Below are 27,100 nucleotides of genomic sequence, written 5' to 3' on the forward strand. Positions count from 1 at the left end.
TTTTAATTTTTAAGATTATTTAGGTTTAATAACTATCTGGTTTGGAGACACTGAAAGTTACAAGGAAAGCTCCAGAAACACTTTGGAAAAATTTTAGAAAGGGTTGGCTAGCATGTCCCAGCGGAGAAGGCAATGGCAAGCCACTCCAGTACTCTTGCCTAGAAAATCCCATGGATGGAGGAGCCTGGTGGGCTGCAGTCCGTGAGGTCACTAAGGGTCGGACACGACTGAGCGACTTCACTTTCACTTTTCACTTTCACACACTGGAGAAGGAAATGGTAACCTACTCCAGTGTTCTTGCCTGGAGAATCGCAGGGACGGGGGACCCTGGTGGGCTGCCGTCTATGGGGTCACACAGAGTCGGACACGACTGAAGTGACGCAGCAGCAGCATGTCCCAGCAAGACTGAGATACAAGCCCAGACAAAAGCAATTTGAAATCAATATATCACTAAATCTTCTAAGCACATACTGCCTGAACACTTCACTACTCAACAAACTTATCACATCTTATGGTAAAAAAGAAACCGAAGAAAAGAGAATTTTAAGGAAACACTTAAAAGCAACTCACTTGTACCGCGTATTTATAAAACTGTTCTGATAGCTCTCCGAGCTCCTCCCTAGTCTTACAGGTATCGGGGAACTCCTCCAGGTGGTCCAACTGTTCCACCTCGGCAACAGGATACGGCTTCTCTTTCACAACCTGTATGATCTGGAAGCGGCACAGGCCTGTTATCAGCAAAGTATAGTGGGGCTTGGGCCAGTTACTGCCCACAACCTGGACTGCCAGTGCAGCTGTCCCAATCCTGAAAAACACAGAGAACGTCAGCATTACAAATGCTCAGCATGATAGGGCAGAAACTCACCTCAAAAGGGTTGCCTTTTCTGAGAAATTCATTAAAAAGCAAAGAACATCTAAAGTGCAAATGAATTATTTCTCTATTTAATTTAGCATCCGGTGCACTGTCTGTTGGGCTTCCCTTGTGGCTCAGCTGGTAAAGAATCCACCCAAAATGCAGGAGACCTGGGGTCGATCCCTGGGTTGGGAAGATCCCCTGGAGAAGGGAAAGGCTACCGACTCCAGTATTCTGGCCTGGAGAATTCCATGGACTCTATAGTCCATGGGGTCGCAAAGAGTCAAACATGACTGAGTGACTTTCAATTCACTTCATTTCACCAACAAAGGAGATCCTGGTTCAATCCCTGGGTCGAGACGATCCATTGATAAAGGAAATGGCAACCCCCTTCAGTATTCTTGCCTGGGAAATCCCACGGACAGAGAAGCCTGGCAGGGCTACAGTACATGAGGTTGAAAAAAGTCGGACATGACTAAACAGTAACAACATGGTCTGTTAAGTCCCTACCACCTGCCATGGGGCCATCTCATTCTAACTAGATGTTTTAAGAATTAGATAGAAATTCCTAAGCTCGGATTATTTAAACATAAAAAAACATAAAAGCTGTTGAGATTTACATAAGTAAGTGAAGTCACTCAGTCATGTCTGACTCTTTGCGACCCCATGGACTGTAACCTACCAGGCTCCTCCTTCCATGGGATTCTCCAGGCAAGAGTACTGGAGTGGGTTGCCATTTCCTTCTCCAGGGGATCTTCCCGACCCAGGGCTCGAACCGGGGTCTCCTGCATTCCAGGCAGATGCTTTAACCTCTGAGCCACCAGGGAAGCCAGCTGAGAATGAGGTAATCTTTCACCAGAATACACACTAACATTATGGAGTCGCAAAGAGTTGGACACTACAGAGCACACGTACATACACATTCTAAATAGATTTAAATACAAACAGTATGATGTAAACCAACCTAAGTAATCCCTGTTCCAATCAGTTTTGCTACTAACACCAAACCAGGTTTTTTACATAATCAATCTATAAAACTGTCATCAAATCTGGGAATTAATATGTATGCCCTTGAATTCTGAATTTCTAAATATGGGGCTAAATATCAGAGGCCACACTTCTTTGTGGTCTGAGGAGACTTAGCCAAAGACCTACACCTCAGGAAAGTATAAACCTACTTCTAAGTGGTAATCACCACACCTAACACTTGATGGAAAGTTATACTTCATTTAAGCCTCAACTCCTTAGCATTCAATTCTGACCAAATTGCATATAAACTAAATCACAGGAAGGAAGCCTCATCCAAACTAAGGTGAAGTAATACAAAATAGAAAGATCAGCATTCAGAGGTGACTTCCAGATGCCATCTACACTTAAGATTTTTTTCCCCTGAGCCACAATAGGTTGTTAACTTCAGAAAAGAAACTAAAACCAAAGTGCTCAGCACTTTCAACACTGGACAATGGTGACACAGGAATATTGAACCTGCCCATCTCAAACATACTGATGGCACAGACAATGTGAGCATACATTAGTGAGCTCGCTCACTTCCAGCTGCAGCTGATTCTTGATTCCTTCCTTGTAAATGAGGCATTCTGTACATAACCTGTAACCATCCTTGCCGGCACACCACGTGGACAGGAGATAAACCTTGATTTAAATAATAAGTGAAACAAATCAGGAAAATAATTTAGTGGGGAGGAAAATAATCATGTACTTCAAAAACCTGATCTTGTGTTGCGGCTGCTTTTCTTCAGTCACTAACCAAACAGTAGGTTCTGTCTCCCATTCACTGAAAACCTGCCTAACTGCCTGAGACCTAAACTAATTAGAGACTAATGAAGACTATCCGGAGAAGGCAATGGCACCCCACTCCAGTACTCTTGCCTGGAAAATCCCATAGACGGAGGAGCCTGGTAGGCTGTAGTCCACGGGGTCGCTAAGAGTCGGACACGACTGAGCAACTTCGCTTTCGCTTTTCACTTTCATGCATTGGAGAAGGAAATGGCAACCCACTCCAGTGTTCTTGCCATGAGAATCCCAGGGATTGGGGAGCCGGGTGGGCTGCCGTCTCTGGGGTCGCACAGAGTCGGACACGACTGAATTGACTTAGCAGCAATGAAGACTGCAGTTCATTGCAGATGACAATCACCAAAGCTTATACAATGTAGAATGTTTACAGTTCTATTTGGAAGAAACACTGACAGATAAGAAACCGGATTCCTAGCCTCAGGGGATTACAAAGAAAGAGATTTGGGGTAAAAGCTCTGGGAAGGATGACATTTATGTTATTTATTTTTCTTTAAGATTTTTTTAAAATATGGACCATTTTAAAAGTCTTTATTGAATTTGTTACAATGTTGCTTCTGCTTTTTTTGGCCGGGAGGCATGTGGGAGCTTAGCTCTGGACCAGAGATCCAACCGGATCCCCCTCTAGGCACTGGAAGGCAAAGTCTTAACCACTTGACTGCTAGGGAGGCCCCTAATGCTATTTTAGACAAGCTGTATTGTATGTTGGGCTCTAGGTTTTACATATAAAAATAGGTATTAAGTAAACAAAATGTTCAATTAATACTTTCCTTCTAACTATGATCGAACTATGATACATAGCGTTTATATCAACTTAGTCATCTTTCTAAATAATCTTCTATTACTATGAGCTTTATTGTTGTTTAGATGCAAAGCCATGTCCAACTCTTTTGCGACCCCATGAACTATACCCTGCCAGGCTCCTCTGCCCATGGGATTTCCCAGGCAAAAATACTGGAGTGGGGTGCCATTTCCTTCTCCAGGGAATCTTCCGGACCCAGGGACTGAGCCCACCTCTCTGGCATCAGCAGGTGGATTCTTTGCCACTGAGCCACCTGGGAAGCCCAAGCACTTTATTTGTTGTTGGTCAGTCGCCAAGTTGTGTCCAACCCTTGTGACCACATGGATTGCAGAACAACAGCTTTCCCTGTTCTTCATCATCTCCTAGAGTTTGCTGAAACTCATGTCCACTAACTCAGTGGTGATATCTAGCTATCTCATTTTCAGCAGCCCCCTTCTGCCTTTGACCTTTCCCGGGATCAGGATATTTTTCTATGAGTTGTTTCTTTGCATCAGGTGGCAAAATATGGGCGTTTCAGCTTCAGCATCAGTCCTTCCGATGAATATTCAGGGTTGATCTGCTTTAGGATTGACTGATTTGATCTCCCTGTTGTCCAAGGGAGTCTCAAGAATCTTCTCCAGCACCACAATTAAAAAGCATCAGTTCTTTGGTACTCAGCCTTCCTTATGGTCCAACTCTTACATCTGTAATGACTACTGGAAAAAAACATAGCTTCGACTATACAGAACTTTGTTGACAAAGTGATGTCTCTGCTTTTTAATATGCTGTCTAGGTTTGTCATAGCTTTCCTTCCAAGGAGCAAGCGTCTTTTAATTTCATGGATGGAGAAGGAAATGGCAACCCACTCCAGTGTTCTTGCCTGGAGAATCCCAGGGACGGGGGAGCCTGGTGGGAGGCCGTCTATGGGGTCACATAGAGTCGGACACGACTGAAGTGACTTAGCAGCAGCAGCGGTCACCGTCTGCAGTGACTTTGGAGCCTAAGAAAATGAAATTTGTTGCTGTTTCCACTTTATCTCCTTCTGTTTGTTATGAAGTGATAGGACCACTGTTTCCACTTTATCTCCTTCTGTTTGTTATGAAGTGATAGGATGGCAAGATCTTCATTTTTTTAATGCTGAGTTTTAAGCCAGCTTTTTCACTCTCCTCTATCACCCTTAAGAGGCCTTTTAGTTCCTCCTTGCCTTCTGCCATTAGAGTGGTATAATCTACATATCTGAGGTTGTTGATATTTCTCCTGGCAACCTTGATTCCAGATTGTGAATCATCTAGCCCAACATTTAACATGATGTATTCTGCAAAGAAGTTAAATAAGCAGGGTGACAATATACAGGATTGAGGTACTCCTTACCCAATTTGAAAACAAGTCCATTGTTTGATGTCCGGTTTTGTTATTTCTTGACCTGCATATAGGTTTCTCAGGAAACAAGTAAGGTGGTCTGATACTCCAATCTCTTTAAGTATTTACCACAGTTCGTTGTGATCCACACAGTCAAAGGCTTTAGCATAATCAATGAAGCAGTAGATGTTTTTTTGAAATTCCCTTACTTTGTCTATGATCCAATGGATGTTAGCGATTTGATCTCTGGTTCCTCTGCCTTTTCTAAACCCAGCCTGTACACCTGGAAGTTCTCAGTTCACATAATACTGAAGCCTAGCTTGAAGGATTTTGAGCATAACCTTGCTAGAAAATGAAGATAAGGATAGCTGTGGTCTATTTGCCAACCATCTGCTTTTTTCTTTCACTTTTTTTTTTTAACTTTATTTATTTGGTCAGGCCTCTTGGCTTGTGGGATCTTAGTTCTCCAACCAGAGATTGAATCTTGGGCTTCCCTTATGGCTCAGCTGGTAAAGAATCCACCTGCAATGCAGGAGATCTGGGTTCCATCCCTGGGTTGGGAAGATCCCCTGGAGAAGGGAAAGGCTACCCACTCCAGTATTCTGGCCTAGAGAATTCCCTATGTATAGCCCTTGGGGTCACGAAGAGTCGGACATGACTAAGTGACTTTCACTTCACTTCAGAGATGAAGTATCCCAAAATGAAGAGGGACTGAGCAATCAGTACTATGAAGAAAGGAAGGCAGGTACGCTGAAGACTGGAAGACTGGGAGAAGATTGCGGGGCCATCTCAAAATGCTTGAAGACACTGTGCAGGGAATGTTAAATTGTTGTCCATTTTCATTAAGAAAACAATGAGCTTCTGAGGAGTCACTAAAAAGACAGTCCAATGAAGCAGGGTGGCCTGCGGTGGCATGAGACTCAAGTTCTACACTGGGGCTAATCAAAAGTAGGCAACAAGCCTACACATCAACATGCAGAAAAGGGACTGTACTGTTCAACATGGTTAAGGAAGTGGTTCAGGTAAGTCAACATCTGATCCTGCCACTTTATGACAAAGAGCGTCAGGAAACAAATGAGCACAGCTGTTCCTTGAAGACGGAGGCACTGTCACCTGGATGGTCTAAAGGAAACAAGAGACAGGAGCAAAGCCCTCGCTGAGCCTCTGGAGTCCTACCTCAATCTGAAAAAGCAGGTAACCGGGGAAGGGCAGATCTGCGTATTGAAACAGAACAACAACGTTGTAAGTAACTCAGTACTTGTACTATCAAAGCTCTCTTAATTTCTTAAAATAAAAGCATTTAAAGCTCAATTGGAAAAAAAAAGACATTGGAACCTAATATTAAGGAATACAGTCTACATAGATTTTTCAAGTAGCAAATAATATTTCTAGGATAACGAGATGGTCTGGTTGGTCTCTGTAATGCTGAAATTCCATGAAGAATTTTCAATGTCGGCTTTCTAACTTAAATGATTAAATTTTAACATTGCTACTCATTTAAAACAAAGGCTGCAATAAGAACAGCAAGAACCACGTTACACCTCATCTGATTATTAGTGGATTACTTCCAAGAAGTAATCAGACAGAATCATACCAACAAATAGTCACTCAAATCTGAAACTCTACTTTCAAAATTCAGTGTATCCATGAGTAATCAAAAATATATTATCATGAGCACACTTGCCTCAACTAGCAACTAAGGGCCTGTGCACAGAAAGCAAAAAATTATGGGAATACACAGAGGCTTAAGGAGTGGGGTCATGTTTTGGAAAACCAGAATCCAACACAGTTTATCACAGTTTACTGAAACTTGAAAACTGTCAGGGGACTTCCCTGGTGGTCCAGTGCTCAAGACTCTGCCTTTCCAACGCAGGGAGTGTGGGTTTGATCCCTGGTCAGGGAACTAAGATCCCACATGCGGCCAATAAATACATAAATAAATAGAACTGTGAAAAAGCAAATCTCTGTTTTAAAAAAAGTATCCAATTTTACTCAAGCAAAGCAAAGCAGATCAGATGGAAACCAAAATGTTTTCCATGCTTGAGAAAGGCAGAGGTTTAACGTGGACCAACAAAGGATTGCTATGTTTTTGTTCTGTTTTGTTTTAAGAGGGGAGGGGAACCAAACCTCTGAGAATTTGAATAAAGCCATAGTCCATGGGTTCGCAAACAGTCGGACATGACTGAGCGCCTTTCACTTTCACTATGGTCTCCTTTAAAAAATGTATATAATGAAAAGAATTTGGACAAAAACAAGACATTCCTAACCCTCTCAAAATCCATTAAGAGTAAAGTACACCTAATTTTAAAAAAGGTAACTGTAGGTGAAAGAGGGAAGGGCTCTAAACTGAAAACTTCTCAAGAAGAGTTAAGGACAGGAGGCAAGGGCTTGGGAGGCTTGATGATAACAGCGTTTGTTGAGAGCATAGTATATACCAGCACTGTCCGGTAGAAATATAATGCCAACCACCTATGTAATTTTAGTAGCCACATTAGAAAGAACAGATGAAATGCTAATATTTTACTTAACTCCTAATATTCAAAATACTACCATTCCAACACTTAAATCTCTATAAAATTAATTAATCAACAAAAGACTTTTCATACTAAATTTTCAAAATTTAGTGTGTAGTGTACACTTATAGTACATTTAGGATGACCAACCATCCTGGTTTGTCTGAACCAAGGGGTTTCCTGGGACACAAAAGTTTCAGTGCTAAAACCAGGATGGTCCCTGGCAACCTGGACAACTGGTCACTCTAGTATCTCAAGTTGGACAAGCCACATTTCAAGCTATGCAGCCAGCGACGGGACAGTACTGGCTGGTGTATGCATTTATCCAGGCCAGCACAAAAAGACCACATGTGTTATCTCACTTCTTCATCACACACCTAAGAGGCGGATGCTGGTAGTTTCCAAATTACAGATGAAGAAAGGAATAAGCACAGGTTCCATCTGTCACCCAAAGTCACACAGCTAGGGTCATGGTGTAGGGGAATCGGTGAGCTTTGGGTGTAGGTGATGAGCTTGGGGCCTAAGAAATGTTGAGATACAAGAACAGAAGCGGAGACGGGGGAAAACGTGAACAGGGAAGGCCTTTTAGGAAGGAAAACAGAAGAACAGAGGGGACGTGAGGGGTGGGGGGAAGACAGGGAGTGTGGAAGAACGAATGGCTTCCTCAATAAAGAAACGGTGCAATATAGGCTGGGACGGGGCGGGGAGAGAAAACGTGACGGAGCAAGTATCTCGGTCAAGAGGACAAAAGAACGGGAAAGGAAGGAACAGAAAGAAGGGAGTGGGGACAGGGAGAGAGGAAAGCAAAGAGCCGGGCGGGGAAGGCGAGGTGCACCGGCTTGGGAGCCTGCAGATCCGGGGCGCGGGAGGGAAATTCACAACGGATGGTGAGCAGCTAGCTGTGCAGTTTTCCCGACTCCGGGGGTCAAATCATTTAACGGTCACGAGGCACTCCTGTCACCCCCCGTCTGGCACGGGCGTCGTCTGAGGAGGCGGGGGCCCCTGCGCCCGCGCCCCGAGGCCGGGCCGGGCCGGGCAGCAGGCCGCGCCGCCCGGCCTACCTGTGCAGCGGCGGCAGGTCCTGCGCGTCGCTGGCCGGGTCGGGCGTGTTGGGGATGACGCCCAAGATGGTGCTCTGCAGCGACGTGCCCTTGAGCAGGCGACTCCGCACCAGCTGCAGGTTGCGGGCCGAGTCCACGCTGGTGCGCATGGTGGAGCCGGGCAGCAGCACGCCCTCGTGCGTGAGCAGCAGCGGGAGGCGGCTGGGGATCTGGATGGGGCTCACGGACGACATGGCGACACCCCTCTGCGCCGGGACAGTCCCCAGGAGCCCAGCGCCCGGCTTCGCGCGGCCTCCCCGGCGGCGACCCAGGCTCCGGCCGCGGCGCGCTGCCGCTTCCGGTCCCACGCGCTCGCTCCCCCGCCCCCCAGCCTCCGCCGCCGCCGCCCGGCGCCGTACACACGCGAAGAGAAGCGCACTCCGCCCGCCGATGACCCCCGCCTCCCCGCCCTCTGTTTTCTCTGGAGTTTCATTCATAGCTGAGCTGTGTGCCCAACGATGGTCCCGTGTGAATTATGTCCACTTGAAATGTCTGTACCTTTCTATTCGAATTGATTTTAGATGTACAAAAATATACTAGGGAGTTTCCATTTACCTTTCACCCAACCTCCCTTGTAATTATCTTACACAATCATGATTTGACTCTAAAAACCAGGAAACTAATATTACTGTTATCTAATTTATAGATTTACACAAATTTTGCCAGTTTTCTCACAAGTGTCCTTTTTTCTGGTCTAGGATCCCACTTTTTATTTAGATGCAATGTCACCTTAATCTTTTTTTCTTTTTTCCTTCAAAGCTTTTTCTCTTATTTTGTAGAATGTTCCTCTCTTTGGGTTTATCTGATGTTTTCTCAAGATCACATTATACATTTTTGGCAGGAAGACCACAGAACTAATGTGCCTTAGTGATACATTAACAGTGAAATGTCTTACCAATGATGATTTCAACAGTGATTAGGTTCCCCACTTTAAGTGAAGTGAAGTCGCTCAGTCGTGTCCGACTCTTTGCGGCCCCATGGACTGTAGCCCACCAGGCTCCTCCATCCATGGGATTCTCCAGGCAAGAATATTGGAGTGGGTTGCCATTTCCTTCTTTATCTCATTATAAGTAAGAGTTTGTAGGGAGTTAAGTCTACATTTATCAACTGGAATCTGTAAGAAAAAGCTTCCCTATCTCTTTCATTTATTTACTTATTCTATTATGTTTTTATGTTAATATGGACTCGAATATTCAATGTTTTTTGGGTTATCATGCAGTGATATCATGTATTTCGTTGCACAAATTTTTTCGCATTTGGCCTTTGGGAGCTCCTTTTTATAGATGAGTAATTGAGATTCAAAAAGGGTAAACAGGTTAGTTATTCATGATTACAAGGCTACTAAATAGCAACGAGTCGGACACGACTAAGCGACTGAACTGAACTGAACTGGAATAGCAACAGGGGAATTGAATTTGACTTAGTTTTGGCTGTAGGTTGCAGAGGGAAATTTTTCCCCAAATAAGAACAGCAAGGTTCTCAGAATCCGGGAGGGAATTGAAAGTTGAGTCAACATGCATTTCTTTTTTTTTAATTTTTAAATTTTTTATTGAAGGCTAATTACTTTACAATATTATATTGGTTGGTTTTGCCATAGAGGGTGAGGGTGGGATGATTTGGGAGAATGGCATTGAAACATGTATATTATCATATGTGAAGCGAATCACCAGTCCAGGTACAACATGCGTTTCTTGAGGGCCTGCTAAGTACAAGTTCCTCAAGCACCACTTGGCCAGAGGGACAGAGCCACAGGTGGCTGAGGCTGATACAGGAATTGTTTGTTTCTGTATGTGAAGCAGGTAAGAGAAAGGAGAAGACAGGTGTCCTAGCCCCTGCGCTGGAGACAGAAATTTGGGAACTCAGAGTCTCCTGCCTAAAGCTCTTTCTCTGTCATGATCCCACCTTTTATTCATTCACTAAACAACTATTTTTTGAATGCCTACTATGTAACGGATGTTACTTTAGATGCTGGGGATATATCAGTGAGCACAACAGACAAGGTTCCTGCTTTCATGGAGCTAACATTCTGGGAGGAGAAACAGAAAATAAGCAAGGAAGATCCTTTTGGATGGTGATATGCCCTTCAGATGGCCAGAGCAGGCCTCGCAGAAGAGTTGAACTTTGTTTGAATGGAGCCCTGTACTGCAGCCATACAGAGGTTGTCGGGTGGCTGCCAAGGGAGTGCTATTCCAGGCAGAAGGAGTGGTGATGGCAAAGGCTTTCTGACCGGGATGAATTTAGAATGTTTGTGGATCCTGCTTCTGTGATTTGCTGAGGTGGGACCTGGTGAGGGAAGCAGGAGAGAAGTGGGTGGGGTAGGGTAGGGTGTAGAGAGCTCAGTAAGGAGTACGGAATGGGGGTCAGAAATCTGCTGAGGAATTTGGGTCTTACTCTGAGCTCAGGGCAAGCCATTGGGAGTTTCAAGTTGTGGAATACTTTTTCAGACTTAACGTTTTCTAAAGGTCACGTTAACTGCTGTGTGGAGAATGGAACACAAGAGTTTAAGGTCAGATGCGCAGAGCCAGTTAGGAGCTGGTTGAAGTTGCCCAGGTAAGAAGTGATGTGGACTCAGACCAGAAGCAGTATATTCAAACCATGTGTGAGTGTAGCTTCAACACAGCACATTGATGGGACTTCCCTGGTGGTCCGATGGCTAAGAATCTACCTGCCAGCGCAGGGGACATGGGTTCCACCTCTGGCCTGGGAAGATTCCATGAAACGGGCAGCGAAGCCCATTCACCACAACTCCTGAGCCAGAACTCTGGAGCCTGAGCTCTGCAATAAGAGAAGCCACCTCAGTGAGAAGCCTGCACACCACAGAAAGTAGCCTGCACTCAGCAGCAAAGTCCCAGAGCAACCATAACTAACTAACTGACTAAACAAAAACAAAAACAGAGCATGCTGATGGATTGGACATGACAAGTGCACGAGAAACAGTCAGGGCCCAAGCCTCTAGGGCCTCCAGGGCAGTTGTGCTGGTAAGCAGGAGATCTTGGCTCCAACCAGCATGGCACTGGGTACCTGACACTGTGTTAGACTCTGGCGGTGAAGCAAAGATAAAAACATGCAGGGCCTAGCTCCCAAAGAGCTTAGCTTTTCACCAAGTCTTCTGCAAGGGCAAGGGGGAATGTCCCCATTATTTCAGAACTTCAAAAACCCTCTTGTAAACCTTGCAGTATATTTTCTGAACACACGTTTAATGCTTTTAACGTACACTCTCCCCAACAACAACAAGCAATGTGAGTGTCTAGTCACATAATCATAGCTGGACTTATTTTAAAATACAAATGCATCCCACGCCATGGAAGGTGTGGTATGGCACCGGGCCCACGTTTAAGTTGCTTACTTGATGAACACTTTCTTTCCATCCTATCAGTCTGTCTTTGTGATGGGGTGCCAATCCCCTTGGGAAAGCAGCAAGAATCTAAGTGTGAGGTCTCAAGGGACCGAGTGGCTCTCCTGGTCCTTTCTTTAACAACCCTGCATCTACTTTCTTCATTTATCTACCAAATACTTATTCCACCCTGGTGTAAAAGGGCTGAGGTAGGCAGTAAATAAATAAGCCCCCAAAGAAATGGCAACTTCAGAAAGTGATAAGTAAAGGAGACCTAATAGGAAAATGTGTAGAAAGTGCTAGAGAGAGGAGGACAAGATGAGGGAGGGAGGTCTGGGAAGGCCACCCTGTGAAGGTGGTGTATAAGCTGACACCTATGTGATGAGGAAGGCAGGCTCTGCTGGGAGCTGGGAGGAGAATGCTCTTGACAGAGAGTTGACAAAGGCCAAGATGGGAAGGAGCTTCCTAGTTTCTGGAACAGAGATGATCAGGCACTGGGCTCGAGGGATTCAGCAGTCGAGCAGATGGCAACGCCAGCAAGGGGCTCCAGGAGCTCTGAGAACTCGCCCCCAGAAAGCTTTACCCAACTCCCCAGGGAAGGGAAGGGAGAGGAACAGGAGAAATAAGGTCTAGTCCTCTTAGCTTCTTCGGGCCTGGCCTGAAGGCATGGCTTCTTCGGGCCAGTGCCTCTGCCCTTGCCCTGAGCAACTCCCCTACCCTCTGCTACCCTTCTGGCTTTGGACACTAGACCATGCTGGGAAAGTGTTCAGAACAATGAGGAAAGAAACCAGTTCTTCCAGAAAGATCACCTCCCTCCAATAGCCCTCTCCTGTCCACAGGCTGTTTCACCATGTGCAGATGGCCGTGAACTAATCCCGAGTCTAAACTAATCCTAATGTTGCCTCTCCCTGGGAATGGGGGAGCTCAGAGCTGGAAGTATCTGCCTACTTCCTGGTTTATTCCCAGTCCTGACCTGGACCCCAGCCTGACCACAGTGATGGTCTTGTCACTAACTACATTGAATAAACTTCAGCTCTGCCTTCTTCCTGAAAGAAATTTGGGAAGCCAGGGAACTTTTCTGTTTTCTGGGATACCAAAGAAAATCCTGGAGGGAATTCCTCTGGCCAGTCAAGGAATCAGGGGTGGGCCTCATAGACATGGAAGGTGGCCCAAGCCAATGTGTGACTCAGTTATGCTGAGATGAGCAGTTCATGTCCTATGAGCATATCCATTATACACATTTGCATTCCCTTCATTTGCATCTGGAGAAGGCAATGGCACCCCACTCCAGTACTCTTGCCTGGAAAATCCTATGGACGGAGGAGCCTGGTAGGCTGCAGTCCATGGGTTCGCAGAGTCAGACATGACTGAAACGACTTCACTTTCACTTTTCACTTTCATGCATTGGAGAAGGAAATGGCAACCCACTCCAGTATTCCTGCCTGGAGAATCCCAGGGACGGGGGAACCTGGTGGGCTGCCGTCTCTGGGGTTGCACAGAGTCGGACACGACTGAAGCGATTTAGCAACATTTGCATTTGCTTTACTTTTCCCTGTTACTAATTTCCTGGATAACATCTATATTTCCATATGGAGTTACATCTTTGAAACCATCATGTATCTCTTTGCAGGTGTATACAAATTAACCAGGTTGGCAAATCATACTATAACTAAAAGATGAGAAAAAAAAAAATCTAATTTCTGTATTAGTGCTCCAAGAATCTGGACTTCCTCCTGAGCCTAAATGTTTAGGCTCACCGTTTTAAGATACTGGTTTATGAGGACTAATTGTCAAATTTGCAGGAATTTTGAGAGCCCAGTTGTTAAATACAAATAGTATTTAAATTATTAAATTTATAATTAATAATATTATATCAAAGGCAAAGATAATGCTCAGAAATCTATCACTTCCTAATTATTTCACTGTATTTACTTTTTATACTTTAAAGTTTATTTACATCTACTGTAAATAGGGGCTTCCCAGGTGGTACTAGTGGTAAAGAACCCACCTGCCAATGCAGGAGACATAAGAGACACAGGTTCAATCCCTGGGTTGGGAAGATCCCCTGGAGGAGGGCTCAGCAACCAAGTCCAGTATTCTTGCCTGGAGAATCCCCATGGAGAGAGGAGCCTGGTGGGCTGCAGTCCATAGGGTTGCAAAGAGTCAGACACCTCTACTTAGCACGCACGCCTACTGTATTTGTACATAGAAATACTGTACAGTGATTTCTTAATGCGCCTCTCTTCCCAACATGTTGGTAGCTTGAAATCGTCCTTGATGGGAATACTTATACCACAAAAATCGGCAAAGGCTACAAATCTGGATTTGTTTTTATATTTTATTGATTGTCTAGGCTTGAGAAATAAACGCAGGAAATGTTAATAATTCAGATTAACAAGTGTGGTGCCTGTAGCCATTACATTGTGAACAGCACAAAAAATGAGAAAATCCTTTTTCAGTATTTGGAAACTCTTCAGCAGTTACATGGGTCGTTGGCAAATGAGTGAAGATGCAACCAACATATGTCTTGGATGCTTCAATTTCTTCTTACTCCTTAACATAAAGCACAGTGTCAAGTTACAGTTGTGTTGGAAATACATTCACTCACCAGTTGCAACCACAGCTTAGTTATAGATGCACAGATTTACCAGCACACCGCTGACAACACTAAGACTGTCCCTTGCCAGGGTGCATGACTTGCAATCTAGAATTTACTTCCTCCCCCTCCCCGGCCCAGTCCCTCCGCTGAGCACCTTTGTGTCTTAGTAAATAAGCTGTAAGCCAGTAAACCATGGTTCTACCCCCAGGGCTTCCTTCCACTGAATCATGCCAATTTCACTTTAGGCTGGTTCTGACAGACAGAAACTGGACTCTTCCCACAGTCCTAAACAAGAACTACCTGACAGTCTCTCTTACCTGATATATCTCTTTTATTTTAAAGTTTTCCATCACCCCTGAACGGTCAACTTCTATCCTCACATGCAAGTACAGCTTCCCCTCAGTTCAGAGCTGGGATTGGTTCCAGTCCCCCTGTGGTTTTGAAAATCCAAGGATGCTCAAGTCCCTTATGTAAATAGTGTAATATTTACATATAATCTAAGCACATCCTCCCATATACTTTTAAGTCATTACTTATAGCTGTAACTACAACATAATGCTACGTAAACAGTTTCCTTTGCCAACTAAAGCTTTCCTTTTGGGAATACTGGGTTTGTTTATTTCCCTGAATATTACCTATAGTCAGTCGGTTGAATCTTGATTGCAGAATCTGTGGGTACAGAGGGCTAACTGTATACTTATGGCCTGGTGCCATTGCTGGGGAATCTGTCTTGTAGGCTCTACAGGAGAATTCCAGAAACCGAGTCCACCAGATTTGGGTGTGATTTGCTAAAAGGAAGTGAGATGAGAGGGAATGGGATAAAGGAATTTAGAGAATCTTCTCCCAAGACAATAGGATAGTCTTCAAGTCTGTTTACTTGAAACATAATCCAGTATTTGAATGCCAAAATCTATATCTGAGCATGAGGACTGACTACATAATTTGTGGGACCCAGTGCAAAATGAAAATGTGGGACTCCTTGTTCAGATTATGAAGAATTTCAAGAAAGTGGTGGCAGAACGTCTGTAAGTCCATCACAAGCTGGGGCCCCGTGAGACACCCGTCATACCCCACGATGCCAGCCCTGTTGTACATTTTCTTTCTCTTTCCATTCCTTCAGAAACATTACTGACTACCATCCCCTCTCCTGCCCCAGGCACATGGATGTTCTGAGAGTGAATCATATTCACAAAGGCAAAATGGAAAGCAATATATTTTTTCGTTATTTAAATTTCCTAAATCAAGGACTTCCCTGGTGGTCCAGGGGTTTTGACTTCGAGTTTCCAATACAGGGGGCCCGAGTTCCATGCTTGGTCAGAAAATTAGATCCTAAATCCTCAGATGAGATTTTGCATGCCTCAACTACAGAAGCCACATACTACAGCTAAGTCCTGACGTGGACAAATAGATAAATATTTTCATAAATAAATGTCCTAAATCATACCCAGATCCACTCCCCTGAGTCTGAGAATGGCAAAATCACATTTCTTTCATTTATTTATTCATCATTCACCACTGATTTCCTGAATATCTGCCCTCCTCCTAGGGCATCCCTAGGCCTGAGGGATTTAATAGTAAGCAAAGCAGACCCGTCTTTGTCCTTGTGAGGATCTCTGTTTAGTCTAAGAAATGAACTCTAAAACATCAGTGATTCACCTAAATAGACAACTACAGACTCTAATAAAAGAAGAGGCATGGCTAAAGAAACATGGTTTTAAGAGCAAGCCTTGAATATATTAAAGAAGATTGACCTGGCCCAAGGATGTAGGTTGGGAATGGGTGGTTTGGGGTTTCCCTGGGTACTCTTAGGCTGAGCCCCAAGTAGAAGTTTAAAGACAGGGAGCCAAGCCCACTCCTAACAGAGGGGAGAGCAGGTGCTGTGACGACGGCCCCCAGCACACTCCTTGTTGGGCAATATCCCCCTCTCCTTGTTGCTTGGGGTTCCATCTAAGGTGCTCTTACCTGTTGCCTTTTCAGATTCTCTGATTCTGGGGAACAAAGAATTGGCAGTACACCTGAAAATGGCCAGAAGAAGGATATACTGGGTCCCCAGGTCTTCTGGTGGCCTTGTGAATCTCGGCTTGGATGTAGATGATGACATGGTTTCGGGACTTAGCTACGTAAGTAGATCTCCTTTGCATCAAAACACCAGGAAACTGAGTTCACAGGGTATTTCCAGTGGTCATAAACTGGATCAAATTTTTTTGTCCCCTATTTATTCGATTTTGATTTTTTTTTTAAATGGAATTCTGGCTTCCACAATTAGATGAATCATAATCCTTGGTCCTGATGCACAGCTCTCTCCCACTACCCTCCACTCCCCACCCCATCTCTGTCTCTCTCACCTATTTATACATTTACTTATAATAATATGATAAGTACCAATAAATCTACCACCAACTCACCAGCTCGGACCTTAACCCCATTACATTCCCAAACTCTCCCTGCCTGAAGGAACCACTATTCTGAACCTTCACCCATAGATTCCTTACTGTGTTTTCAAGAGAGTATTATTTATTCTATGTGAAGTCCTAGAAATAATATACCTTTTTCATTTCAGTGGTTTCCTACTTTATCAAAAGGGTAACGTGTAATGTCTTGGGATTTATTTTTTACTTCTTGATTTCTTTTTAATAGTTTTATCCTTAGAGAGTGACTTGGCTTTGCATCCTGTGGGCAACTAAACATAATACCCTTTCTTCTTGTCTACGGTGTTTATGGACAGAAAAAAGCCCAGATAAGTTGAGGGAACTGCTCAGGGTAGGAGCAGAGCCAGAGCTGGGAGCTAGTTATTCTAACACATGGCTCATTCCCTACCTGGCAGGCTTTCCTTTATTTATTTTTATTGAGACATAAGTGCCATGAAACATCTTATGACTTACAGATGTATGATATAATGATTCATTATTTGTATAAATTATGAGAGGATCACCACAATATCCATCACCACCCATAGTTCAAATATTTTTTTTTCTCATGAGAAATTTTAAGACCTACTCTCTTAACAACTTTCAGATACACAGCGCAATATTATCAGTTATAGTCACCATGTTGTACATTATATCCCCGTGACTTATTCGTTTTATAACTGCATGTCTGTACTTTTTGACCAACTTCACCCATTTTGCCTATCCTCACCTCTGGCAATTACCAGTCAGGTTTTTGTTTGGTTGTTAGTTGGGTGGGTATTTTTTATTCTATTCAGTTCAGTTCAGTTCAGTTGCTCAGTCGTGTCCGACTCTATGTGATGCCAGGGACTGCAGCACAACAGGTCTTCCTGTCCATCACCAACTCCCAGAGCTTACTCAAACTCATGTCCATCAAGTTGGTGACACCATCCAACCATCTTATCCTCTGTCATCCCCTTCTCTTCCAGCCTTCAACCTTTCCCAGCATCAGGGTCTTTTCCAATGAGTCAGTTCTTCACATCAGGTGGCCAGAGTATTGGAATTTCAGCTTCAGCATCAGTCCTTCCAATGAATATTCAGGGTTGATTTCCTTTAAGATGGACTGGTTTGATCTTGCAGTCCAAGAGACTCTCAAGAGTCTTATCCAACACCACAGTTCAAAAGCATCGATTCTTCAGCACACAGCTTTCTTTATAGTCCAACTCTCATACCCATACCAGAGAAGGCAATGGCAACCCACTCCAGTACTCTTGTCTGGCAAATCCCATGGATGGAGGAGCCTGGTAGGCTGCAGTCCATGGGGTTGCTACGAGTCAGACACGGCTGAGCGACTTCACTTTCACTTTTCACTTTCATGCATTGGAGAAGGAAATGGCAACCCACTCCAGTGTTCTTGCCTGGAGAACCCCAGAGACGGGGGAGCCTGGTGGGCTGCCGTCTATGGGGTTGCACAGAGTCGAACACGACTGAAGCGACTTAGCAGCAGCAGCAGCAGCAGCAGCACACCCATACATGACCACTGGAAAAACCATAGCTTTGACTAGATGTACCTTTGTTGGCTCCATGGTGTTGGGGAAGACTCTTAAGAGTCCCTTGGATTGCAAGGAGATTCAACCAGTCCATCCCAAAGCAAATCAGTCCTGAATATTCATTGGAAAGACTGATGCTGAAGCTGAAATTTCATTACTCTGGCCACCTGATGTGAAGAACTGACTCATTGGAAAAGACCCTCATGCTGGGAAAGATGGCAGGCAGGAGGAGAGAGGGGTGACAGAGGATGAGATGGTTGGATGGTATCACTGACTCAGTGGACATGAGTTTGGATAACCTTTGGGAGTTGGTGATGGACAGGGAGGCCTGGTGTACTGCAGTCTATGGGGTCACAAAGAGTCGGACTATGACTGAGCAACTGAACTGAACTGAACTGAAACTTTGTCGGCAAAGTGATGTCTCTGCTTTTTAATATGATGTCTGATCTGGAATCAAGATTGCTGGGAGAAATGTCAATAACCTCAGATATGCAGATGACACCACCCTTATGGCAGAAAGTGAAGAGGAACTAAAGAGCCTCTTGATGAAAGTGAAAGAGGAGAGTGAAAGTGTTGGCTTAAAACTCAGCATTCAGAAAACTAAGATCATGGCATCTGGTCCCATCACTTCATGGGAAATAGATGGAAAAACAGTGGAAACAGTGTCAGACTTTATTTTTGGGGGGCTCCAAAATCACCGCAGATGCTGATTGCAGCCATGAAATTAAAAGACGCTTACTCCTTGGAAGGAAAGTTATGAGTAACCTAGATAGCATATTAAAAAGCAGAGACATTACTTTGCCAACAAAGGTCTGTCTAGTCAAGGCTATGGTTTTTCCCATGGCCATGTATGGATGTGAGAGTTGGACTGTGAAGAAAGCTGAGTGCCAAAGAATTGATGCTTTTGAACTGTGGTGTGGAGAAGTCTTGAGAGTCCCTTGGACTGCAAGGAGATCCAACCCGTCCATTCTAAAGGAGTTCAGTCCTGGGTATTCCTTGGCAGGACTGATGCGAAAGCTGAAACTCCAATACTTTGGCCACCTCATGCAAAGAGTTGACTCACTGGAAAAGGCTCTGATGCTGGGAGGGATTGGGGGCAGGAGGAGAAGGGGAAGACAGAGATCCAGATGGCTGGATGGCATTACCGACTCGATGGACATGAGTTTGAGTGAACTCCGGGAGTTGGTGATGGACAGGGAGGCCTGGCGTGCTGTGATTCATGGGGTTGCAAAGAGTCGGACATGACTGAGCGACTGAACTGGACTGAGGCTGGTCATAGCTTTTCTTCCAAGGACCAAGCGTCTTTTAATTTCATGGCTGCAGTCACCATCTGCAGCAATTTTGGAATCCAAGAAAATAAAGCCTCTCACTGTTTCCATTGTTTCCCCATCTATTTGCCATGAAGTGATGGGACCGGATGCCATTATCTTTGTTTTTTGAATGTCAAATTTTAAGCCAATTTTTTCAGTCTCATCAAGAGGCTCTTTAGTTCTTCTTTGCTTTCTGCTGTAAGAGTGGTGTCATCTGCTATCTGAAGCTGTTGATATATCTCTCAACAATCTTGATTGCAGCATGTGCTTCATCTAGCCCAGCACTTCACATGATGTATTCTGCATGTAAGTTAAATAAGCAGGGTGACAATATACAGCCTTGAAATACTCCTTTCTCAATTTGGAACCAGTCTATTGTTCCATGTCCAGTTCTAACTGTTAAGTTTCTTGACCTGCATACAGATTTCTCAGGAGGCAGATGGTTCCCATCTTCCCATCTTAAGAATTCCCATCTCTTTAAGAATTTTCCACAGTTTGTTGTGATCCTTTCAGAGGGTTTGGTATAGTCAATAAAGCAGAAGTAGATGTTTTTCTGGAACCCTCTTGCTTTATTCTGTTGGGGTGGCCAAAAAGTTCCTTGGGGTTTTTCCATAACATCTTATGGATGTTATATTACAGATATTTTTAAGTGAGATCATAGAGTATTTGTCTTTTTCTGTCTGACTGTGATATCCTTTCTGTAGGAGGCTGAATGTGGAAAGATTCGTCCTCCTTAGGTGGCTGGTCCCTCATTCCCTCAGGACAGTATTTGTGAGGTCTGAAACTGATGCTCTTTTGTTTTTTATTTCCCAAGAAAACAATAACTGTTGAAGATGGCCCCTGGAGACAGCAGGTGAGGGAACGTGAGGCACCAGGAAGAGGGAAGTATGATGCTGCCTGGAAAACCATGATCCCCTTCCGACCGAAGCCAAAGTGAGTCCTGAGTGGGAGCCAAGGGTTGGGACCCTCCAGGGCAGTGATCCTCAGGCCCTCACACCTGGACCCCTCCTGAAGGCTGCACAGCCCTGTCCCAACACTGTCCTGTCACCCTCCACAGCCAGACACCTCCCAAGAAACCCGAGATGCATTAGGGCAGCACAGCCAGCGTCTTCATTCATTCATTCAATCAATAAGACTCATTAACACTGTGCTAGACTTTGGGGGTAGCAGTGAGCCAGCCAGACAGGACCCTTGCCCATCACCAACCTCACATGGGGGAGAATGAGTAAGCTTATAAGCATGCCAACCAAGTTCCATCTAGTCAAGGCTATGGTTTTTCCAGTAGTCACGTATGGATGTGAGAGTTGGACCATAAAGAAAGCCAAGCGCCAAAGAATTGATGCTTTTGAACTGTGCTGTTGGAGAAGACTCTTGAGAGTCCCTTGGACTGCAAGGAGGTCCAACCAGTCCATCCTAAAGGAGATCAGTCCTAAATATTCATTGAAAGGACTGATACTGATGCTGAAACTCCAGTTCTTTGGCTACGTGATGTGAAGAGCTGACTCACTGAAAAAGACCCTGATGCTGGCAAAGGTTTAAAGTGGGAGGAAAAGGGAACGATAGAGGATGAGATGGTTGGATGGCATCACCCACTCGATGGACATGAGTTTGAGTAAACTCTGGGAGTTGGTGGTGGACAGGGAAGCCTGGTGTGCTGCAGTCCATGGGGCTGCAAAGAGTCAGATAGGACTGAGCAACTGAACTGAAACGTGATTATTGCTGTTTGAGGAAAGCACTGTTAAGACATGTGGGGGTGTGAGGGACAATAGAACAGCGACAACATGATAGGTTCTGAGTGATGCTGAAACTGAGACCTGGAGGATGAACAGGAGGATGACGTGGGCAGCACGTGCAAGGGCCTGGCCTTGTGCTGGAAGAACACAGTGACATGCATGTCCAGGATCTGAGCAGGAGGCTAATGCCTCTGCAGAATCCTAGCCATAATGGACATGGCAAGACACCTCCAGCATGTCTCCACAGACCACATTAAGCACGTCGGTCTTCATTCAGATAAAAATGGGCAGCCGTTGAAAGGCCCAAACGCCCCATGATGTTACCTTAAACTTAGGAGTTTATGAAATTCATGGAGCCTTCTCTACTAAACCATAGTTTCAAGTAACCATCCCCAAATGACTTTCTGGTTTAAACACCTGGGGCTTCAGGGGCCTCCACAGATTCACGCACGGCCTCATTTATGCAGCATTTTGTTGACAGGCGCTTAACACTTCTGGTCTGATCCCTCAGCATTTTGTAACTGGGAAAAATTTTGTATTCAGGAATCCCTCTTCGCGCCAGTGTTTTTCTAACAAACAGCAGTGGTTTTCCTATTTTTTAAATTTGAGCTTCTATCAATACCAGTTACATTGTTACCCACCAAATCAATCCTATCTCGACCAGGAATAGAGAACCTTGGTACTTGAGTTCACCTGGACATCCTTATCTTAGATAAACAGTGTTTCTGCTGGGCCCTTGGAATATCAGCCCTGGCCCATCAGTTCTGGCCCAATCCTTGCCATCACAGATGGCCCCGCACATCTCCTACAACGCCTCATCTTCCCTCAGCTCTTCTCTCCCAACATCTCCCGCCGAGGCCCAGCCTGCATTGCCCAGAACGTACAACCACGGTTGCTGGTGGGCTGGGAGGATGTAAAGGGCCAGGATGTGGAGAAAAGAGGCCATAACCCCAAACAAGAGAACATCCTGCAAGTATGGCATTTTTGTCTTCACATCTGTCTCCCCAGATCCCTTTTAATGTTGAATTTTCCTCATATCAAACCATATAACATTAGAGACAATGTTGAAAAAAAAGTGAAATTACACATAGTCTCAACACCTTAATGAAATAGTTGTCTTTTGTGAACGATTCACAAAGATACGACCTTATCATTCTGACTTATTAACTTTTTTTATTTTTACAGTTGTTATGGAAGTTACAGAAGCAGAGCATAAAAATTTAAAGTGATGAGAATTTAGTTTTGTTCCTTTGCAATTTCTACCCCCTACTTCAAAGTCAATCTATGAATGATTTGATATAAATTGTTATATAATTTAATGTTTATTATATATAATATTTTTTAAATATATGTAATATAGATATGTGTATATTGTTCTCTGTCTTACCTCCCTTATTTCTTCCTTTTTTATATAAGTAAAAATATTCTAAATTTCTTGATCTTCAAGTGACCTTTTTTCAGTTTGCTTAGAGCCCGTTCCATGTTCTACATGTAGATCATCCCTATTTTTAGACCCTTCTGCATTGTTTTCTACAACGTGCAGGATATGCCATATTTGTCTTCTTTCTTTTTAAATCATTCCTCTGTTGCTGGGTGTTTTTGTTGCTTCTGGTTTTTAACTATGAGAACTGGGGAAAAACCACAGTGTGGGCCTCTGAATGTAGGAAAAAAATATTTTTTCCTGACTATTATTTGTGATGTTAATAATAGTCATGAAAAAATGCTTTTTTCTACATGCAGACGACATAGAAACCACACTGTGGTTTTTCCCCAGTTCTCATTCATCTCTTCCAAGTTCTGCTGTGACTTAGTTATCCACCTCTGGAATCCACATCCTGGTGTCACCGTGTTGCCCGTGTGACTTTTCTGCTAGGTTTCCTGAGCCCCAACCCCTGGATGATGCTGGCCTGTTCTCCTACCTCATGCTGTCATGGCTCAGCCCACTCATGTTTCGAGGTTTACGGAGATCCTTAGATGAGAACAACATCCCCCAGCTGTCAGTGCACGATGCCGCAGACAAAAATGCCAAAAGGTAAAGTCATGCTGGGCAAGCCAGCGGGGTTAAATAGACCGTGTCTTGGCAGTCGGTGACCAGAGATGCTTAAATGTGTGTTTTAAGGGGAGGCGGGTAGTGGTTCATCTTCAGACAAGCAAAATATATCAGTTCTCCCTTTGTAGCAGGAACCCTCCTTCTATTGGAGGTTCTTAATCTGGAGTTACGTAATAATTTACATATTTCATATGTAAATATTTACATATTTACATACAGGCTAGAGAACTTTTTCTGGAACAAGAATTCTCATCTTTTATTGGGTCTGTCTGAGGTCCCAGGACCCTGAGAAAGAAAGTACTGCTTCTTGTCCCTTTTGCCTTTTTTGGTGTGTGGATAAAGCATTTATCTGTGTCATAGATCTTTAAATTTTGGCTAGTGGCCCAGGCTCTTAAGCCACTTTGAGCTGCCACTAATCGTTGTGGGATTAAATTTCCTATACCATCTACCTCACAGGTGAAATTAGATCATATGGGGGGGGGTGGGAACGAGTGACCTGGAATGTTCTGTACTAATGTTACTACCTCTAGGTACTTCATGAGAGACCCCAGATGTAGATGGCATTTTCCAAATGTACCCCAGACAGAATGGCACTCTAAGAGCCTTCCTGAAAAGAATATTCAGTGGTCAGAGAGTTTGTGAACCGTCATATGCTATTACCAGGTCTCAGAGATTTAGAAAGAAAATCAGTGTAGTGAAGGCACTGAGAAAACAGAAACTGGTTGAATTTCGACCCATTGCTTCTTAGACTCAGGAAAAAAAATAGAGGTTCCAGGGAGCATCTCTTGGATAATGCCAGATATTGGTAGAATCTCACCTCTTACCAGCTATGATGTCAGAGGAGTTACTTACCTTTGTTTTTATGTATAAAATAGTGAATTATAAAAAAGTATCTCTCATTGCCCTTCATTGGCTCGTTGTAAGAATCCAAAGAGGTAATAGATTTGATGTAAAGCACCTGGGAAAATGCCAGACGCATCACAGGCCATCAGTCAAATGTTAACTTGCTTGTTCTTCCCTAACCACTGCGAAGACCAGGTCTCCTAATTTACTTCCGTTCACTGTCCGCCCACTGGTGCTACCTTTTTTATTCTGTAACTCACCATGCCTCCCCACCAACATTTTTGCAATCACTCCATCTTTACATGTTTCTTTGAAATGGTAATTTTCCATGCATTCACACTTTTAGAGGGATTTCTTTCTATATGTTCACCATTTAACAGGGCTTCCCAGGTGGCACTAGTGGTAAAGAACTCACCTGACAAAGCAAAAGACTCAGGAGACATGGGTTCCATCCTTGTTTCAGAAAGATCCCCTGGAATGGTGCCTGGAAACCCATTCCAGTATCCTTGCCTGGAGAATCCCATGGACAGAGGAGCCTGATAGGTTACAGTCCATAGGGTCACAAAGAGTCAGACATGACTGAAGCAACTTAGCACACCATTTAACAGGCAGCATTCTGGGTTGTGTCTTCCCTAATCCTTCAAAAGAGCTGCTTTGTTTTCTATGAGGATGGGTTGACAAAGTGCCAACCATCATCCTCACCACCACTCTCGGCAGGATTACCATTGTCACCACCATCATCTTCATCCTACGATCACCGTAATTCCTCACAGGTTAACTATTCTTAATTATAGAGCATTTCCCCACCCATTGTCTCCTTTGACCATCACAAAAGGATTATGAAATAAGGCAGATGTTATTTCCCCCATCTTACAAATGAAGAGCCAGAATTAAGAGAAGTATGTTCCTTGAATCATATCATGAATGAATGGAGGAGGTAAAATTTGAAACCAAGTCTCTTGAATCTGAATCTAATAATCATGGCCAGAAATAGAGTTGCCCAGAGAGCTGTGGGTAGGCTGTGGAAAACTTGGATTTGTTTAGTCAAAGTAGAACCGACTCTAGAGCTTGTTGTTTCTGTGGATTGTGTCATGTGTGGAGGTAGGGCTAGAATGAGGAGAGGCAGCCCCATGGTTTGACCTGAGTAATAGCATCCACAAACAATAAAATCCTTCAACACAGACAGGAGTCATGGGGACACTTTTGCTCTGTCGAGCTACGGTCCAGGCCCCTCAGGTTATCTGGTCCACAGAGGTGGTCCTGGATGGAATGGGGCAGTTTTTTTTAATAACTCAGAAAGGAAGCAGCCTGGAGTTTTGATTGCAGGAGAAGGAAAGTAGGGCAGAAAGGTCTCATGGTTTTGGCTCCCTTCTGGTTTGGGCTGGGCAGGAGTATCCACGGCTGGAGGAGGAAAGAAGTGAAAGGGCCAGAACTGCTTTGTCATGAGACTTGGTGAGATTCTGGGCAGAGGATGAGAACCAGATGCTGACAGAGCTGTTCAAGAACAGGCACAACTAGCGCCGCCGTCGGGCCCTGGGCGCAAAGGGCAGCCCAACAAGGGAGTCCGTTTTGCCCACTGCGCTCTTGCTGTCTGAGGAGCAGCAGCTTTGGGGAGTGCCTGGAGTCCCTTGGCCTGATCCACGGTGCTGTCATCATTGCTGTTGTTCAGTTGCTAAGTCATGTCCGACTCTGCAACCCCACGGACTGCAGCATGCCAGGTTTCCCTGTCCTTCGCTAACTCCTGGAGTTTGCTTAAAATCATGTCCATTGAGTCGATGATGCCATCCAACCATCTCATCCTCTGTCACCCCTTTCTCCTCCTGCCCTTAATCTTTCCCAGCATCAGGGTCTTTTCCAATGAGCTGGTTCTTTGTGAGGTGGCTGAAGTGTTGGAGCTTCAGCATCAGTCCTTCCAATTAGTATTTAAAGCTGACTTCCTTTAGGATTGACTGGTTTGATCTCCTTGCTGTCCAAGGGACTCTTAAGAGTCTTCTCTAGCACCACAGTTCAAAAGCATCAATTCTTCAGCATTCAACCTTCTTGATGGTCCAGCTGTCACATCCATACATGACCACTGGAAAAACCATAGCTTTGACTAGACAGATCTTTGTTGGCAAGGTGATGTCTCTGCTGTCATCATGGGCAGTGCTAATAGTGGAACCGGACATAGGGAAGCAGGAGCCAGGACATCCAAGTTCAGCCAGCATGGTGCCTGGAGCTGATAGATTGGACTGTGGACTCATGGTGAGTGGGGGAGGCATCCAGAGCGAAATTAAGAGTCTGGAAGCCTTGAGCATCGTAATGACTATTGTCCAGTCACTTGTTCCTGCCTCAGGTATAGCTCAAAACAAAAGAAAAGTGTACGAAAGTCAACACAATTTTAAATCTTTTCACAAAAACTTCCTGGATGCTTTTTTAAAAAAGCTAATATACAAATAGTATATCAATTTTCCCCCCAAAGAAATGTTTTAGGTGTTCTTATTTTGCTGGTGTAGCACAAATCTCCCAGGCATCATTAGCTTGGAATGTCAAAATTAGGATACATTTTTGGTTGCGTGATCCAACACTGAGGCACCCTTTTGGGAATTTTGAAATAAATAAGGACACTTTTTGGAGATCAGAGCTCTGTGTTTTATGAATCTTAATTTGTGTATAAAAAGGAAGGGTGACGCTTTTCAGAGCCTTAGGCTGTTTCTTCCTTGGACTGCAAGGAGATTCAACCAGTCCATTCTAAAGGAGATCAGTCCTGGGTGTTCATTGGAAGGTCTGATGCTATAGCTGAAGCTCCAATACTTTGGCCACCTCATGCAAAGAGTTGACTCACTGGAAAAGACTGATGCTGGGAGGAATTGGGGGCAGGAGGAAAAGGAGATGACAGA

General features: G+C 44.3%; 2 protein-coding genes across 5 annotated transcripts in view; one reads left to right on the plus strand and one right to left on the minus strand.

Annotated features, from left to right (window-relative positions):
* Nucleotides 1-8,709, minus strand: part of LONP2 (lon peptidase 2, peroxisomal) — a 90,091-nt gene extending 81,382 nt beyond the window's left edge. The window contains exons 1-2 of the mRNA XM_055412827.2: nucleotides 8,377-8,709; nucleotides 571-805 (exon numbers count right to left, since the gene is read on the minus strand). Coding sequence (XP_055268802.1) covers nucleotides 571-805; nucleotides 8,377-8,609 — 468 coding nt within the window. The 5' untranslated portion in view covers nucleotides 8,610-8,709. The remainder of the gene's footprint in view (nucleotides 1-570; nucleotides 806-8,376) is intronic.
* ABCC11 (ATP binding cassette subfamily C member 11) overlaps nucleotides 5,843-27,100 on the plus strand; it is an 83,790-nt gene continuing 62,532 nt past the window's right edge. Inside the window, exons 1-4 of one of the 4 annotated variants that reach the window (XM_055412824.2) lie at nucleotides 5,843-5,996; nucleotides 16,326-16,468; nucleotides 20,410-20,528; nucleotides 23,202-23,360. In XM_055412824.2, coding sequence (XP_055268799.2) covers nucleotides 16,370-16,468; nucleotides 20,410-20,528; nucleotides 23,202-23,360 — 377 coding nt within the window. In that variant the 5' untranslated portion in view covers nucleotides 5,843-5,996; nucleotides 16,326-16,369. Of the gene's footprint in view, nucleotides 6,045-16,325; nucleotides 16,469-20,409; nucleotides 20,529-23,201; nucleotides 23,361-27,100 lie in introns of all 4 variants that reach the window. The other 3 variants (XM_055412826.2, XM_055412825.2, XM_055412823.2) reach the window with 3 other exon arrangements.

Source organism: Moschus berezovskii, chromosome 22 (assembly GCF_049115385.1).
Source record: "Moschus berezovskii isolate FMDL1 chromosome 22, NW_MosBer_1.0, whole genome shotgun sequence".
Taxonomy (NCBI): domain Eukaryota; kingdom Metazoa; phylum Chordata; class Mammalia; order Artiodactyla; family Moschidae; genus Moschus; species Moschus berezovskii.